Source organism: Meriones unguiculatus, chromosome 3 (genome assembly GCF_030254825.1).
Source record: "Meriones unguiculatus strain TT.TT164.6M chromosome 3, Bangor_MerUng_6.1, whole genome shotgun sequence".
NCBI classification, from domain to species: domain Eukaryota; kingdom Metazoa; phylum Chordata; class Mammalia; order Rodentia; family Muridae; genus Meriones; species Meriones unguiculatus.
Window position 1 is genome coordinate 72,699,881 of NC_083351.1, and position 17,115 is coordinate 72,716,995.

The 17,115-nt window shown below is 38.5% G+C and overlaps 1 protein-coding gene across 4 annotated transcripts in view; it reads left to right on the forward strand.

The window, feature by feature from the left end:
- Chrm2 (cholinergic receptor muscarinic 2) overlaps positions 1-14,281 on the forward strand; it is a 164,253-nt gene extending 149,972 nt beyond the window's left edge. For 3 of the 4 annotated variants that reach the window (XM_060380184.1, XM_060380183.1, XM_060380185.1), the window contains one exon: positions 8,606-14,281. In XM_060380184.1, the coding sequence (XP_060236167.1) occupies positions 8,646-10,046 (1,401 nt within the window). In that variant the 5' untranslated portion in view covers positions 8,606-8,645 and the 3' untranslated portion in view covers positions 10,047-14,281. Of the gene's footprint in view, positions 1-7,695; positions 7,870-8,605 lie in introns of those variants that run through there. The other variant, XM_021652650.2, reaches the window with a different exon arrangement.
- The last annotated feature ends 2,834 nt before the right edge of the window (positions 14,282-17,115 follow it).

Sequence of the window (17,115 nt, forward strand, 5' to 3'; positions counted from 1 at the left end):
ATTGATGTATGATTTCAGCTTTAATAATGTTTCATTTATGAATACAGGTGCTCTTGTATTTGGGGCATAGATGTTCAGTATTGTGATGTCTTCATGGTGGATTTTTCCTTTGATGAGAATGAAGTGTCCCTCAACATATTTTTTTTTATTAATTTCGTTGAAAGTCTATTATATTAGATATTAGGATAGCTACTCTAGCTTGTTTTCTGGGTCCATTTGTGTGAAAAACTTTCTTCCAGCCCTTTACTCTGAGGCAGTATCTGTCATTGTTGCAAAGGTGTGTTTCTTGGATGCAGCAGAATGTTAAATCCTTTTCTTCAACCTTTCTGTTAGTCCATGTCTTTTTATTGGAGAGTTGAGTCCATTGATGTTGATAGATAATAGTGACCAATGAATGTTAGTTGTTTTTTTGTTTTGTTTTCCTGTGGAGTTGGTGGTAATAGTGTGTTTGTGTGTTTATTCTCTTTTGATTTTTGTTGTGAGGTTATCTATGTCATGTGTTTTCTTGGCTGTACTTGATTTTGTTAAATTGGAATTTTTCTTCTAGTATCTTTTGTAGGGCTGGGTTGCTGTGTAGATACTGTTTAAGTTTAGTTTTGTCATGGAATATTTTGTTTTGTCCATCTATGTTGATTGAAAGCTTTGCTGGATATAGTAGTCTGGGTTAGTCTCTGTGGTCTGCATGATATCTGTCCAGGCCCTCTGGCTTTCATAGCTTCTGTTGAGAAGTCTGGTGTGATTCTGATGTCTGCCTTTATATGTTACTTGGTCTTTTTCTCTTGCTGCTTTTAATAGTTGTTCTTTGTTTTGTAGATTTAGTGTTTTGATTATTATGTGATATGAGGAATTTCTTTTCTGGTATAGTCTATTTGGTGTTTTGTGAGTCTCTTGTATGTTTAAGGACATCTCTTTCTTTAAGTTGGGAAAATTTTCTTCTATGATTTTCTTGAAAATCTTTTCTGGACCATGGAGCCTGAAATCTTCTTTTTCATCAATTCCTATTATTCTTAGATTAGATCTTTTCAAGGTGTCCTCAATTTTTTGGATGTTTTGTGTTTGGGACTTTTCTGATTCTACTTTTTCTTTGAGAGTTGTATCAATTTCTGTAATTATATTTCAGCGCCTGAGATTCTCTCTTCCATCTCTTGTATTCTGTTGGTGATACTTACCTTTGTGGTTCCTGATCTTTTCTCTAAGTTCTCCAGCTCCAGGGTTTTCTCTGCTTGTGTTTTCTTTATTGGTTCTAATTCTGTTTTCATGCCTGACACCATTTCCTTCATCAGTTTGAAGGTGGCCTCCTCTCTTTCCACGATGGCATCTATTTTTTTCTTAATTTCCTCTTTATGTGCCTCTATTTACATGGCTATATTTGCCTGTATTTCTTTGAGAGCTTTGTTCATGTCTTTTTTATCTTCCTCTATTTGTGTGGCTATATTTGCCTATATTTCTTTGAGAGTTTTGTTCATTTCCTCTTTACGTGCCTTTAATAACTCAATAAGCATAGCTTTAAAATAATTTTCCTGTGTTTTCAATGATTTAAATATACATTGATTTTGGGGTTTGCTGGTGAAGTCATGATGTCCTGATTTTTGTTGAATGTGTTCTTATGCCTGCCTTGGTAACCTTTGCCATTAGTTCCTGGAGCCTGTACTGCTGACTGGGTCTGTCTGTCTCTGGAGTCTGGAGCATTCTTCAGGAAGATGAGAGAGGTCAATCTGTTTGCGTGGGGTGTTGGTGTTTCAGATGCAGCTAAGGGAGGAAGGTTGCAGGTACATATGTGCAAGTGTAGGAGCATGTGTGGAGGTGTGCATGCCTGGCAGGGTGAAGTGTAAGGGAGGAGCACAAGCACAGGTTGTGGTGCAGCCTCCGGCACAGTATGCATGCGCAGGTACCCTGAATGGCTCAGTGGCCCACAGGCCTATCTCTGCATTGTGCTCCAAGTGCGCAGATCTGCCTGAGCTGCACCATCTTGGTTCCAGGAATTGTTTGGCTGGACTCAACTGGGAGACCCACAGAACAGGGGCTTCAATGTTGAGAATGCTGTTCTAGAGATCCCTATGTTGCCCACAGCAGAGATATGGGTGGAAGGGAACTGATGTCTGTCTGGCTGCTATCATAGAGGGACTCTGATCTGGGGCTCTGTATGCACTCTCTCGCAGAATCACTCACTCCCAGGTGTGTGTGGGAAGAGTAGAGGGCCCACAATGTTCTACTCTCATATTTGGGTCCCCTATTTGGCTGTTAGAGTAAGGAAGCATCCCTTACCTGGGTTTTGCACCCCTGCTGCTGCTGCAGCGTGAAGGTGTAGCCAAACATGCAGGGGGTTGATAATGTGCCAATCTCAGACCCCAGGGATATCCATGAGGTGCCTGGATCCAATCTGTCGCAGTTCACAGGTTGTTCTCTCTAGCTCGTGAAGCCTCAAAGTCCATGTTCTGGCTTCAGGTGCCCATCCATTCACCAGTTTTCGGGTTTCAGATCTTTTGCCCTTCATAAATGGTGCACACTGGTCACCGCCATCTTGGAGAGTCTAAAAATTACATTTTTAATATTATTTATTAGATTAATATACAGCATAATTGTTGATAAGTACTACAAAGCAATGAAAATGAATAATCTTCGTTTGCATTTTAATCAATGTTAACACAGTATAAGACTACTACATCTCATTTTTAAGACAGGAAACTAAGATTTTTATATTATGCCCTACTAATCAATTTTTGGGTGAAGTGTTGTCTCTATAACATTATGATGCTTTCCGTACTGGCCTATCAAATCAACCTCAGACTTTTTATATTTTCTGCAATAGTATTTTGTGTTGAAAGACCTATGTATACTATAATATTATTAGAAAAAACTTTTAAGCATCTTAGAACATATTATGATATTTATCCAACTTAAAATTGTAGTATTCTAACCTGCTTCCATGACATTTTCCTCTGTAATTATCCGTCTCTCTGCTTTGTCCCTCTGTCTCTCTCTTTCTCTCTCAATCATTTAATGTTGCTTGTATGTACATGTATTTAGGGTTAAACACTTTGGACTGAATAATCTATCAGGGGCTCAAAAAACTCATACTCCCTTCATCAGAAGCCCACAGATTAGGTTTTCCTGAGTCTCTTTTGTTCTTCTAAGACACTTCCTCATGTTCAGTTTCCATGTCAAGATGAGACATTGTACACATGATGAGATAGCATTTCTCAGGTAGACCTGAATATAAATTGGATGCTATCTCTCCAAACCTTTGACCACTATCAATTTTACAACTAGAAAATCAAGAACTGCCCTTATTAAATTCATACGAATTATATGAAATAGCATGTAAAAACTTGCAATATGTAAACTGCTCACACATTGATCCATTCATAAAGCTCATCCCTGGACACAGTAAGAGCCAACTAACCTGGGCCCTGGTGGGGAGAGGGCGAGGTGCTACAGAGATTGAAGCACTAACCAAGACCATACATGGACTGGATCTAGGCCCCCTACACATATGCAACCAATGGGCAGCATGGTCTTTTTGTGTGTTCCCTGGTAAAATGAGCAGGTGCTATTTCTACATGGACTCTCTTGCATGCTTTTTTATTACTTCCACCTGGTGGGTCTACCTTGCCAGGCCACTGAAGATGTGCTCAGTCCTGATGCAACTTGCAATGCTGTAGTGTGTTGGGGGAGGGGTTTTTCCTGAGTGGTAAAGGAGAGGAAAGGAGGAGTAGAAACAGGGAGGGTAGGACCAGGACTAAAGGAGGATGGGGACTACAATTGAGATATAAAATGAACAACTAAATAAATAAAGTATGGAGGTGTCCAGTGTTCGAGACTAGCAGATTTGGATTAAAGAATACAGTTTTGTTTGTAAAATGAATTAATGTTGAAAGGTAATATATTCAACAGTGGTTACTTGATTATGATGGAAGATATGTTTAAAATATACTGTGAAGTCAAGCCTTGAGAATTTCGCCATATATTCAAAGTAGGGCAATTATTTGTGGAAATGAATGTGTTCACTAGCTTGCTGGTAACATTGTCACATACTTTCATTGTCCACCTTTAAAAAAAAGTTAAAAAAGAAAAAGTGTTTCCACACATACCTCTGGTGTTCTGCCCCCCCCCCCGCACAAGTCCCATCTGTATTATCTAATTATCCACTCCAGTCTAGTACATATCGAGTTTTTAATTTTTCTATATCAGTTCAAAATATTGGTATTAATATTTAAAACTTTAGTGCCACTGAGGGAATGTTGTTATGAAATGGTATTTTTTATTAATTTGGTGAAACACTGGCTCTGTGTGTGTGTGTGTGTGTTCCTTTGTGATGGAAACCTGGTTCTTTCACATGCTAAGTAGGCACTCTAGCACTGAGGTACCTCTGCCTCTCCCCTTACACACACACACACACACACACACACACACACACACACACACACTCTTTTTGGAAGATACAATGTTGTGATGATTTATTTTAGAAAAATGTTTAGAATTATAAATTCCACATTTTTGTGTGTCAAACTCCACCTATTAATTCCAAGCTTTATTATCAACATCTCTCCTCAAAGATACAGTGCTTATCCATACATGATATTCACATTTTTAGACAAATCAAGGACCCAACTTGATGTCTGGATACAAGGCTTACTCTTGCAGGTCATTGGTGTTTGCACATGGTTTCAGCTGATGGGAGGACTTTTCAGATAAGGAATGATTATTAATTTGTAATAGAGTACCACTGGTTTGAATTTTAGTCTTTAATCCTTTGGTCAATATGTGTCATAAAGACACCAGCCACCCAAGGACTTGCTCTGAAGAGTAATTATGCTCAAAACATGCTAATTGTCCTTTTGATGATTTTCTTAATAACATTTTTGCTGATAATTTGCAATCGCTGATAATGAGAATTTGTTACTTTTACCACTCAGCTCTATCCCACACCTTCCCGCTCATACATAGCTCAAACACACATTGACACACTCTTTGCTGTTAACTATTAGGAAAGGTTAAGAGAGGTGATCAATTTACATCTGCTTGGCAGCTATAAATATTAATAGCACATGTTTCAGGCTTAGCCTTTATAGACTATCATTCAAGGACATAATATCACTTTAATCCTTGCTACAACTCTAAAAGAAAAAAAAAAAAGGTTGAGAAAAGTGGAAAATAAATTTCATTGAATTTTAGCAGCAAACTCAGAATTACACAGCTAATGATTTTTTTTATTTCTTTTATTACTCACATTTTATTAACTTTATATCCCAGCTGTATCCCGCTCCCTCATTCCCACCCAATCCCACCCTGCCTCCCTCATCTCCTCCCTGCCCCTTTCCAAGTCCACTGATAGGGGAGGACCTCCTCCCCTTTCATCTGACCCTGTCTTATCAGGTATCTTCAGGACTGGCTGCAAAGTCCTCCTCTGTGGCCTAGCAGGGCTGCTCCTCCCTTGGGGAGTGGGGAGGTCAAAGAGCCCGCCATTGAGTTCCTGTCAGAAATAGTCCCTGTCCCCTTACTAGGGTAATCACTTGGATACTGAGCTACCATGGGCTACATCTGAGCAGGGGTTCTAGCTTATATCCATACATGGTCCTTGGTGGGAGAAACAGTCTCATATAAGACCGCTGTGCCCAGATATATTTGGTCCTTGTGGAGCTCCTGTCCTCTCCAGGTCATAGTAACTCCCCCTTCTTTCATATGATTCCCTGCACTCTGCCGAAAATTTGGTTATGAGTTTCAGTATCTGCTTTGATACACTGCTAGGTAGAATCTTTCAGAGGCTCTGTGTGGTAGGCTCCTGTCCTGTTACTTGTTTTCTCCTATATCCAATGCCCATCCCATTTGTCTTTCTAAGTGAGGATTGAGCATCTTACCCTGGGTCCTCTTTCTTGTTTATCTTCTTTAGGTGGATAGATTTCAGTATGTTTATCCTATCTTATAGGTCTAAATAAGTGAGCATATACCATGTGTGTCTTTCTTCTTCTAGGATACCTCACTCAAAATGATCTTTTCTAGATCCCACCATTTGTCTGCAAATGCCATGATTTCCTCCTTTTTGATTGCTGAGTAGTATTCCATTGTGTAAAAATACCACAATTTCTGTATCCATTCCTCTATTGATGGACATCTGAGTTGTTTCCAGGTTTGGGCTATTACAAATAAAGCTGATACAAACATGGTTGAGCAAATGTCCTTGTTGTGTACTTGAGTAACTTTTGGATATATGCCTAAGAGTGGTATACCTGGGTCTTGAGGAAGCACTATTTCTAATTGTCTGGGAATGCGCCAGACTGATTTCCAAAGTGGTTGTACCAGTTTACATTCCCATCAACAATGGAGGAGGGTTCCCCTTTCTCCACAACCTCTCCAGCCTGTGTTGTCATTTGAGTTTTTGATTTTAGCCATTTTGATGGGTGTAAGATGAAATCTCAGGGTCATTTTGATTTGCATATCTCTGATGGCTAAGGACATTGAGCATCTCTTGACAGTGTTTGTCTGCCATTCAATTCCTCTACAGAGAATACTCTGTTTAGCTCCATACCGCATTCTTTAATTGGATTGCTTGATTTATTGCTTTTTAGGGTCTTTATTTCTTTATATATTCTGGATATCAGTCCTCTGTCAGATACAGGGTTGGTGAAGATTCTTTCCCAGTTTGGAGACTGTTGTTTTGTTCTGACAACAGTGTATTTTGCTTTACAGAAGCTTTTCAGTTTCATGAGGTCACATTTATTGATTGTTGAGCTTAGAGCCTGTGCTGTTGGTGTTCTGTTCAGGAAGTTGTCTCCTGTGTCAATGAGTTCTAGGCTCTTCACCACTTTTTCTTCTAACCGATTTAGAGTATCTGGTTTTATGTTGAGGTCTTTGATCCACTTGGACTTTAGGGTGATAAGTATGGATCTATTTTCATTTTTCTGCATGTAGACATTCAGTTGGACCAGCACCATTTGTTGAATGATACAAGTACTGGAACTCTGTGAAGAAAACACAGAACCATGTGTGTTCCTCTTTGCTATGTATACAAAAAAGCTAGGGGAAGAAACGTTTTCTTCTCATGTTCCCAAAACACACGTAGGACCTTGTTATAAACTATAATGTATAATATCACATTACACGTTCACCATGTGAACATGAATGCTTTGAAGTTCCTTCCCATTGTGAGCACCTTCATTTGTGATGGAACCTTACTGTTTTAATGGCACCAAAACTTGTAGAAAAGAAGCAACAAGAGGCTGGTGGAAGTCAGCCTCTATCTTTCAAAAAGAGGGACAGCCTCACATAGTGTATGCTTCCTGTTGGAAGAAAGGATGTCCCTGCATCAAATACATGTACTTGCTTCTAAATGTCCTGTTTCCCATTTTCACACCAGAATTGTCATAGCCTAGGATGATATCTCTGAAAATTCCTGAGTTGCAATAGTGACTGTAGTTCACATCCCCTAGGATTTTCGGGGTTCAGAATGGATAAGGGTCCCAGGTTCACTAAATAATCACTTAATTAGCAATGTCTCCATATACCACTGTGTTTCTCCTTAGTTATTTCTTATTAAATATAGCCCTTCAAAGTGGAGGGGAGGCAGAAGGAGATCATCTAACAAAAAGGTCTTTGGTAAGGTGCTGATTTTAGTTATACATTATTTACTCACCGTCCTAATGATAAAGAAGTTTCTTAAATTCTTTTTTTTCAGCTTTCTTCTTTCTGCAAGAGAGATGTTATAGTCTATTGCAAAGACTTCCTATAGCCCTTAATAACTGTTGAGAAAACATGCAACTGAGAGACCTAAGGCTGCATTTATTTATGACTCTTACTGAAAAGCAATTCATACCACTTGTAAAGAAGAAAGGGAAAGTAAAGAATTGCAGCATATCTATCACTGACTTGAAAGTGAGTTTACATCAATTTCTGCAACTTGCTGGTCCCTAGCTTCCTCTTCAGAAAAATGAAAGGTTTTTCAAAGAATAGTAAAGCAATGGATTTAACAGTGGCTTTAAACAAAGAAAACTGTTGAAAAATTGGTATCAATAGAAAATAATGATTCTCTTATAAGGTATGGAATCTTAGATATTCTAGTGTTAAATGAAAATGGATTACAATTGTGAAACAAAATTGAGAGAAACAAATTTACTTTGGTTGGGTGCATTGCCTAGTATAATGTCTTTTTATCATTGCCATCATCAATATTAATAAGGAACAGGCTCATCTGCTGTAAAGAAAGGTGTTATTGACTATAAAAGTCATACATTCAGTTTTATGTTCTACAATATTTTGTCTCTCACTGGTTTATTAATTTTTATATCAAATCCAGAAGTTGCTGGCTGTTTTGAAAACTTTTTACTATATATTTGGTTTAGTTAGTCCAACTCATAAAGATTTGGTGGTATAAACAAACAGGCAGATAGACAGATGCTCATATCCATATTTTGAATCATAAATTCATTGTCTACCATTAAGAAAATTTTCAGTCTTCCATTTACAGTCTTTGCCTCTTGGGTGGGCCAGACAGGAGATAGTGTATTCAAGATACAGAAGAATGACTGGGAAATTTTTCAAAAGGAAGAAATTTTATGTTTTGAAACAATGTTTATAATACATTTGTTAACTTCATTCTATTTCCCTGCAGGTTTAAATGTTTATTTGGCCACTTCACTACTAAACACAACATGAATAACTCAACGAACTCCTCTAACAATGGCTTGGCTCTTACCAGTCCTTACAAGACGTTTGAAGTGGTATTTATTGTCCTTGTGGCTGGATCCCTCAGCCTGGTGACCATCATTGGGAACATCCTGGTCATGGTTTCCATTAAAGTCAACCGCCACCTTCAGACTGTCAACAATTACTTCTTGTTCAGCCTGGCTTGTGCTGACCTCATCATAGGTGTTTTCTCCATGAACTTGTACACCCTCTACACTGTGATTGGCTACTGGCCTTTGGGACCTGTAGTATGTGACCTTTGGCTAGCCTTGGACTATGTTGTCAGCAATGCCTCTGTTATGAATCTGCTCATCATCAGCTTTGATAGGTACTTCTGTGTCACAAAACCTCTGACCTACCCTGTTAAGCGGACCACAAAAATGGCAGGCATGATGATCGCAGCTGCCTGGGTCCTTTCCTTCATCCTCTGGGCTCCAGCCATTCTATTCTGGCAGTTCATCGTTGGGGTAAGAACTGTAGAGGATGGGGAGTGCTACATTCAGTTCTTTTCCAACGCTGCTGTCACCTTTGGCACTGCCATTGCAGCTTTCTATCTGCCTGTCATCATCATGACTGTGCTGTATTGGCATATATCCCGGGCAAGCAAGAGTAGGATAAAGAAGGAAAAGAAGGAACCCGTGGCCAACCAAGACCCAGTGTCTCCGAGTCTGGTGCAAGGAAGAATTGTAAAGCCAAACAACAACAACATGCCCAGTGGTGATGGTGGCCTCGAGCAAAACAAAATCCAGAATGGCAAGGCTCCCCGCGATGGCGTGACTGAGAACTGCGTTCAAGGGGAGGAGAAGGAAAGCTCCAATGACTCCACCTCAGTCAGTGCTGTCGCCTCCAATATGAGAGATGATGAAATCACCCAGGATGAAAACACAGTTTCCACTTCCCTGGGCCAATCCAAAGATGACAACTCTAAGCAAACATGCATCAAAATTGTCACGAAGACCCAAAAGGGCGATGCATGCACCCCAACAAGCACCACTGTAGAACTAGTTGGGTCATCAGGTCAGAATGGGGATGAAAAGCAGAGCATTGTAGCACGCAAGATTGTGAAGATGACCAAGCAGCCTGCCAAAAAGAAGCCTCCTCCGTCCCGGGAAAAGAAAGTGACCAGGACAATCTTGGCTATTCTGTTGGCTTTCATTATCACCTGGGCGCCATACAATGTCATGGTGCTCATCAATACCTTCTGTGCACCTTGCATTCCCAATACAGTGTGGACAATTGGCTACTGGCTTTGTTACATCAATAGCACCATCAACCCTGCCTGCTATGCACTTTGTAATGCCACCTTCAAAAAGACTTTTAAACACCTCCTTATGTGTCACTATAAGAACATAGGGGCTACAAGGTGAAAGACCTTTTCAAAAGAAGAAAGGTGGCCACATGGGGCTTGCGAAGAAGAGCAGGAACAAGAAAGCAGTCAGTGTGTATAGTGATCTGCCATTGTACTTTATAATCTTACTACAAGAGTGCAATTAACGAGCTCTAGAGTGACACACTCACCTTGCCCATGCTCCAGTTTGAAAAAAAAGTAAATAAACTTCACCTAATACATCCTGTTAGTTTTAGGAGCACTGAGACAATGAAATAGACATGATGAAATTATGGATCTGAGAAAATCTATGCTGTCTCCTACTCTCTTGAAGAAGGGCTTCTGAATTTACAATTTCAAGTCTCTGCACAAGAAGAGTAACCTTGTTTGTTGTTTCTTTCTGTTGTTCCTATGCGTCCTGGTGAGAAATAATTGCTACATTACATGCTAACACAGACACCTAAACATAAGGAAGTGAACACTATACAATAAGAGACACGAAGAAAGAAAATCAAATAGGATACGGAGATGATCTGCAAAGCACTGAACATATTCTAGGCTATGCTGTGCTCTGACTTGAAGCATTTCAATGTAATCACTGCTTATTTCTTTTCTCTTCCCTCTCCCATTATGAAAACCAAGAGAACAAAACAACAAAACCCCAACTAGGTCATACTATTTTTTTCTACTATTTTTGTAGTTTCTGATTTTCTATTGTATATGGATAGTATCTGCAGGACTTCTCCTAACTCTGGCCAGAGTCACCCATGAAAATGTGTGCTCTGCTACTCCCCACTGTGCTGTTGCATTCTTGTTGGTGTACAAGCCTGTAAGGATTTCATTCACTTTGTTCCTTCGTGGGAATATTTTCACTCATCTGGTTTTCTTCTCAGCTAACCTGTTTTAACATAATAGTCTGCCTAAGACACAAATATGCTTGGGAAACTAAAGTCATTTAAAATTCAATTTTAATCACATTAGGAAATGGTCAGTCTAGTTGGAGAAAGTTCACTGAGGCCAAATGAAGTTTGAGATGAGAAGACAAAAGATCAGAAGGGCAATCTGTTTGAACCCGAACCTGTCTGACCCATGTGCAAAATGTTAACGTGTACAACATGAACTCCTGACTTTGTCAGCAAGAATATAGTGTTGCTTTGCACATTTGGAATTTTGATTAGTTTACTGTGTCAACCCCAAGAGGAAAAGACCTTCTATTTAAAATCTCTTAGCAGATGTTATTCAAATTATATTCAAATGAGGTTTTCTACAACCATCCTAAGACACAGGGGCGGGGAAAAGGGCCATGCGAAAACATTTACTAAGACTACCTGTTCCATGTTCTTCTAATTGTGTTCAAATCTCTGTAAGATTATATTGCTTCAAAATCCTCTAATCAGGAGAGTTATATTAATCGTTGTGGCTTAAATATAGTGGATAACCAAACAGAGGCAAAATATACCCAGAAAATCTGATGGAAGAACATATGGTTCTCTCCATGCTCTTTACTGTCTAATTTAACCACAAATAGCTGTCACAGAAATTATTATTAAAGGGTAACATTAAACAGATCATGTCTGTGTAGGAAATCTATACTTGATACTCTAAATAAATACAGAATTATATCAATCCATACTTAACTAGTTTATTTTTGTTTTCATATACTTTCTTCCATTGTAAGTAATAGAATATCAATCCATTTTTTAATTTCAGGCCTAATGGATAGAAATTAAAGTCATGAATTCCTTTTCAAAGTTCAGATTTTCACTGATGAGCTTCTCTGCCAGTTCCGTCCGTGTGCATGGCAAGTTCATCAGTGTGAAGTCTCAGGACTTATCAGAGTTATTTTGTCTGACTCTGCATGTCAGTAGCACTCAGCAAGCTGGAGACAAGGAATATGATAACAGCAACAAACAATATTGTAAGCTAATAAGAAGCAAAGTTGCTAACAATGTATGTATTTATCCTTCATGATAAGAACTTCTTGAGTAATTTCAGTTCTTTTAAACCTCAAAATCTCCTATATGTAAAACATAGCATTGATTCAAACAAATTGATTTAGTCTATAATTAGTCAATGTAGTTCCTTTAGTTCAGAATTACTAAAGTGTAAATTTTGAATTTTAAGACCACATTTATTTTTATGTTGTTTCTTCAACTAATTGAGTGGAGGAGACTTTACTCCAATGAGCTTCTTGGTTTCTTGTAAGAAGAATGATCAATCTGTGTTATATTCTATTGTGATGTAGACATGGCTTCCACTGGGTCCACTACCTTGGAAGTCAGGATTCAGTGTCTATCTCTGTTTGCTTTAAGCCCAATCCACCATGAGCCAATCTTTGTCTTGCTCTGAGTCTCAATTGGATCCTTCCCTTGATTCATTCTGTGCCTGATAATTTGCCACAGCTGCCACAACTTTATTAAAAGAGAACTGTCAAGTTCAAGAAAAAAAAAATGAAGATCATTCAACAATCATGGAAACCTTCTCTACCAGGATCAAGAAAAAGGGAAGGACATTGACATGATTAGAGTGAGACTGTCTCTGTCTCCACTATTGCTGGCTTTGCTTGCTTTTCTGACTCTCAAGCAGAGGCATTTTTTAGCCCCTGGACACTTAGTAATACATAGAGACATATTGATTGCCACATTGGGAGTAAGCCTTTGTATCTAATGAGAAGGGCCTTTGAATGCTGCTGCACAGACTACAATGCACAAGATAGGCTCTCTCTCCCTCCTCCCGAAGAAAAATGATTTGGCTCAAAATGGCAATGGTACCAGGACTGAGAAAGACTGGTTTATATTAAGGGATTTCTGAAGCCTCCCTTCTTATTCCTCCAACATTAAAAAAAAAAATGTAATGCAAATTACTTGCCAGTTAGAATAGAGCTCTCTCTTGCTAATTATGGGATTTGAAATTCACAGATAAGAGCACAAACCACACCTATTCTTTTCTTTCTTTTTTCATTTCTTTCTTTCTTTCTTTCTTTCTTTCTTTCTTTCTTTCTTTCTTTCTTTCTTTTTTGTTTTTTTTCAAGACAGGTTTTCTCTTTGTAACAAGTCCTGGCTGTCCTGGACTCACTTAGAACAGGCTGGCCTTGAACTCATAAAGTTCTGCCCATCCCTTCCTCCTGAGTGCTGGGATTAAAAGTGTATACCACCATACCCGGCCCCACTTAGACATCCTAATACCTGATTATGGCCACACAGCCCCTACCTTAGAGGCTGCAGCATTCTCCATGAACATATTCGCTGCTTCTAGTCTGATTAGTTTCCACTGGAAACATCATTTTTTTTTCCAGACTAATGAAGAGTCCCTTAAAGAAACAATGATTCATCTTCTTTGCTTTCACTGAAAATGTGAGTAGCTGTCAAGCCTTTAATTTTTTTCTCTCCTCATAGCAATAATGTAAATATCCCAGAGTGGTATTATAAAAAGAGAAGATTGAGAATATGAAAAGAGCCAGCTCACTTGAGAAAAGATGATTGTCTCTTGGACAATTCATCATTACCTTAGTGACAGCTCCCAAGTGTTGGGACAATATCACCAACATAGTAAACTACGAAGGATAAGATAGACTGTCTGGCTTGATATATGGAATCTAGAATCCCACATTCTTCTGCTGTTTGCCTACTCACTGCTTTTTGATCCTCAGGCGATGACGGCATGAGGGGAAATTGGATTTCAAAATGATACCATTTAGCAACAGTATTGAGTAATGCAGCCAACTTTTATTTTCTCGCGTTTAATTCGTCGACAGTTGCTCCCCTCCTCAATTTGGTAATATCTCCATCAACAGCCATAACACTGCTGTTACAAATAGATTAGGAAGGCACCCACAGCTGGATAAACTTGTGAGACATGTACTCTCAGCATGTATATACAATGCCATGCCTCTCCAATAGGCTTTTCTTAAAAGGGTGCACGCTGTAGCATGAATTATATGTATATTTAATATATCTTCTCATAATATGCTGTATGCTTCATATATATTCTATAAATAAAATAAAATGTATAATATAAATACATATTTCTGTATGCAAATAAATAACATTATACACAAAATTGTAAAAGGCACTCTGGCATATATGTTGTTTCATAGGAATAAGAGTGGATTTAAAGTGCTCCATTTAAAAAAAAATCGTATTTTGCATCGAAGGAAGAGATTTGAGAACAGGCAAACTTCTATCCACATTAATATTCAACTGATTTATCATCTTTGTCTGGCACTGATTTTAGAGATCTCTTGGAGGAATAAATTAATAAATCTTGCTGGTATCAGCCCATGTGACAGCCATGATTTCTTTTCCTGTGCCTGACAGGCCTTCACTGAGAACCTTCCCAGCTGGTGTGAGCCCCACAGCTGTGTTGATCTCCTGTCTGATTGCCTGATGAGGCTGCAAGCAACCCATTCTCAAACGGCTTGCACTCTCCTTCAAATTAACTGATTTTAGTGAAATGAAAAATAATCACACTGGGAGAAAAAGATGACCTTCAGAATGTTTTCTTTACCTTTGACAAACAAGGGATAGAGGGTTCGGGCAGTGTGCTTCATAAACCATGCTTTCAGCATGGATTCAACAACACAACATCCCCTCCATGGCATGCCAGAGAACCTTAATGGACTACATAATCGGAACTTTCTCAATGAAATTACAAAGCAGATTTGTTTCTGAAGTCCAAATTTTCTCCACAGCAATCCCCTTTCCTTCTTCAATGTCCATTCAACTATCTCTCTCAGAACATTCCTGTGCTCCATAGCTTTAGTTTATTATTATAAAAGGAATATTGGCTGGGAAATCTCTAGAAATACTTACATTTTAATGTGAAACATATCATACCAAACATTAGGGTTATAGTATAGACACCAAGCCATGTATTGGTAGAGTTTATTTCAATTGATTTTCGTTTCATTTTGTATGTCAGGACTTACTTTGATATCTATTCACTAGCTCAGTTTTACCCAGTATGACTCAATTAAATCACACGAACTGGTCTCCTCTGCACCAAAGTCAATTTTAGAGAAACAAACAAACAAACAAACAAAAAAATTGTGCTCATTGGCTTCATCTTGTTCCATTGAAATACTCTCACTTCATATTTGATAATTCAATTTTTTTATATAAATTAGGTATTAGATATTAGATATTAGATGATGAACCAGGTATTAGATGCTGAACCTGGCTTGAAAGTTGCCAAAACTGACAAGAAAAGCATCTTGTCATCATTAAGGAATAATTTTTTCCCATGGTAACAGAAATCTAGATGTTTAAAACAAAAGAAACAACATGGCAAATGATAGTAGTCATTCTTCTGTTAGTCTCTTAGGTCTGATTATTTGTTCTTGTTTTTGTTTCTTGAGACAGTGTCTTCAGTAGTCCAAGCTGGACTTGAACCTGTGATGACAGCCAGCTCAGCTGTTTATTATATGAGCAACACTGAAGAATACCTGATCTTTGAATTCCTGAATGCACACATAGGAAACTACAAAAAAGACAAAGTTATACAGTGACTTTATCCAGAAATTTATGTAAATATTACTGTACTCAAGTCTTTGAAGTGGGAACATTAGTGAGTTTTCTTGGAGGATTTTAAAATGAATAATTTTGAATACATTATTGTAAAGTAGGGACACTAGGTGCCGGTTAAATTAGCCATTTCTAAAACCCCTTGTTTCGAACAACAACCCCGATAGTAGCTTCCCCATGCATAAAGAGCAAAACTTATGCACCTTCTAGTTTCTCCTTTCCTGTGATTCCTGTTCTTTTCGCTGTCCTTACTTATAAAGCAGGCGCTTTCCCTTGTGCCAGTGTCTCCAATTGCACAATGGTGTGTTTCACCAGTCATCAAAGGACTTGTGATATCATCTGGAAACCTTATTCCATCTTACTGAATCACCTTCACCACCACCACCAGGCCAGAGCTTTCAGAGGTCTGAGCTGAAGTGTGGGATTTTATGTCTCTATCATATTCTTGGGTCATTCTCTTATAGATGAAACTCTGAAAATACCTGAGTGTGGTTTAATGGGAGTTTCACGAAGTCATGATAAACCTCACATTTCAGACACAATCTATATAAAGTGAAATTGTTCTCAGATATGAATTCCATGCTTGCTGCAAAAAGCTCCTCATATTTCTTCTCTTAGGAGGCTTTTGGTGCTGTTCACCCTAACCTCAGAGACAAAGAACAAAACAAACAAACAAACATGGACAAATCCTTGAAGAACCACTGGGGTACTGAAATTTAAACACAAAAAGAAAGGACCTTGAATCCTGTGCTAACACTACTCAGACATACACTTCAAACATATTTTACATGAGCGCCTAATGATTATTTTTGGATGTAATGTGTATGGGAAATAGTCTTCAGGTAAGTTGTTTTTTTTTTTATTAGTTACATTTTATTAACTGTATCCCAGCTGTGTCCTGCCCCCTCATTCCCTCCCAAACCCTCCCTTCCTCCCTCCCTCATCTCCTCCCTGCCCCTTTCCAAGTCCACTGATTGGGTAGGAAGTCCTCCCCTTTCATCTGACCTTCAGGTGAGTTTTGAGAGTGAGTCATTCCATTAAAATGTTGTTTAGGATTGCTCTCTTGACAACAAAAATGCATCTAAAATAAATTCATCAATTTCTCTTTATATATACAATCATTATATATATTATATAATCTGTAATCTATGTATTGTATATATTATATAGTGTGTGTGTGTGCATACCCATTTGTGAGTGTCTTAGGGTTTTATTACTGTGAAAAGACACCATGACCACCTCAACAACTCTTATAAAAGAAGACATTTGTTTGGGACAGGCTTACATTTTTCATTTTAGTCCATTAAAGTCATGGCAGGAAGCATGGCAACTTTCAGGTAGACATGGTGCTAGAGAAGGAACTGAGAGTTCTACATCTGCATCAGTGGACAAATAGTGTCACTCTTTACAGGCCTGTGTTGCCATTTTCATCCAAACTACCACAATATATACTGTCTTAGAGTTCTATTGCAGTGATAAAATCCCATGATCAAAAGCAACTCAAGGAGAAAATGATTTATTTGGTTTACAGCTTATCCTCCATGACTGAGGGAGGCCAAGGCAGTAGAGACTGGAGCTGAAGTGCAG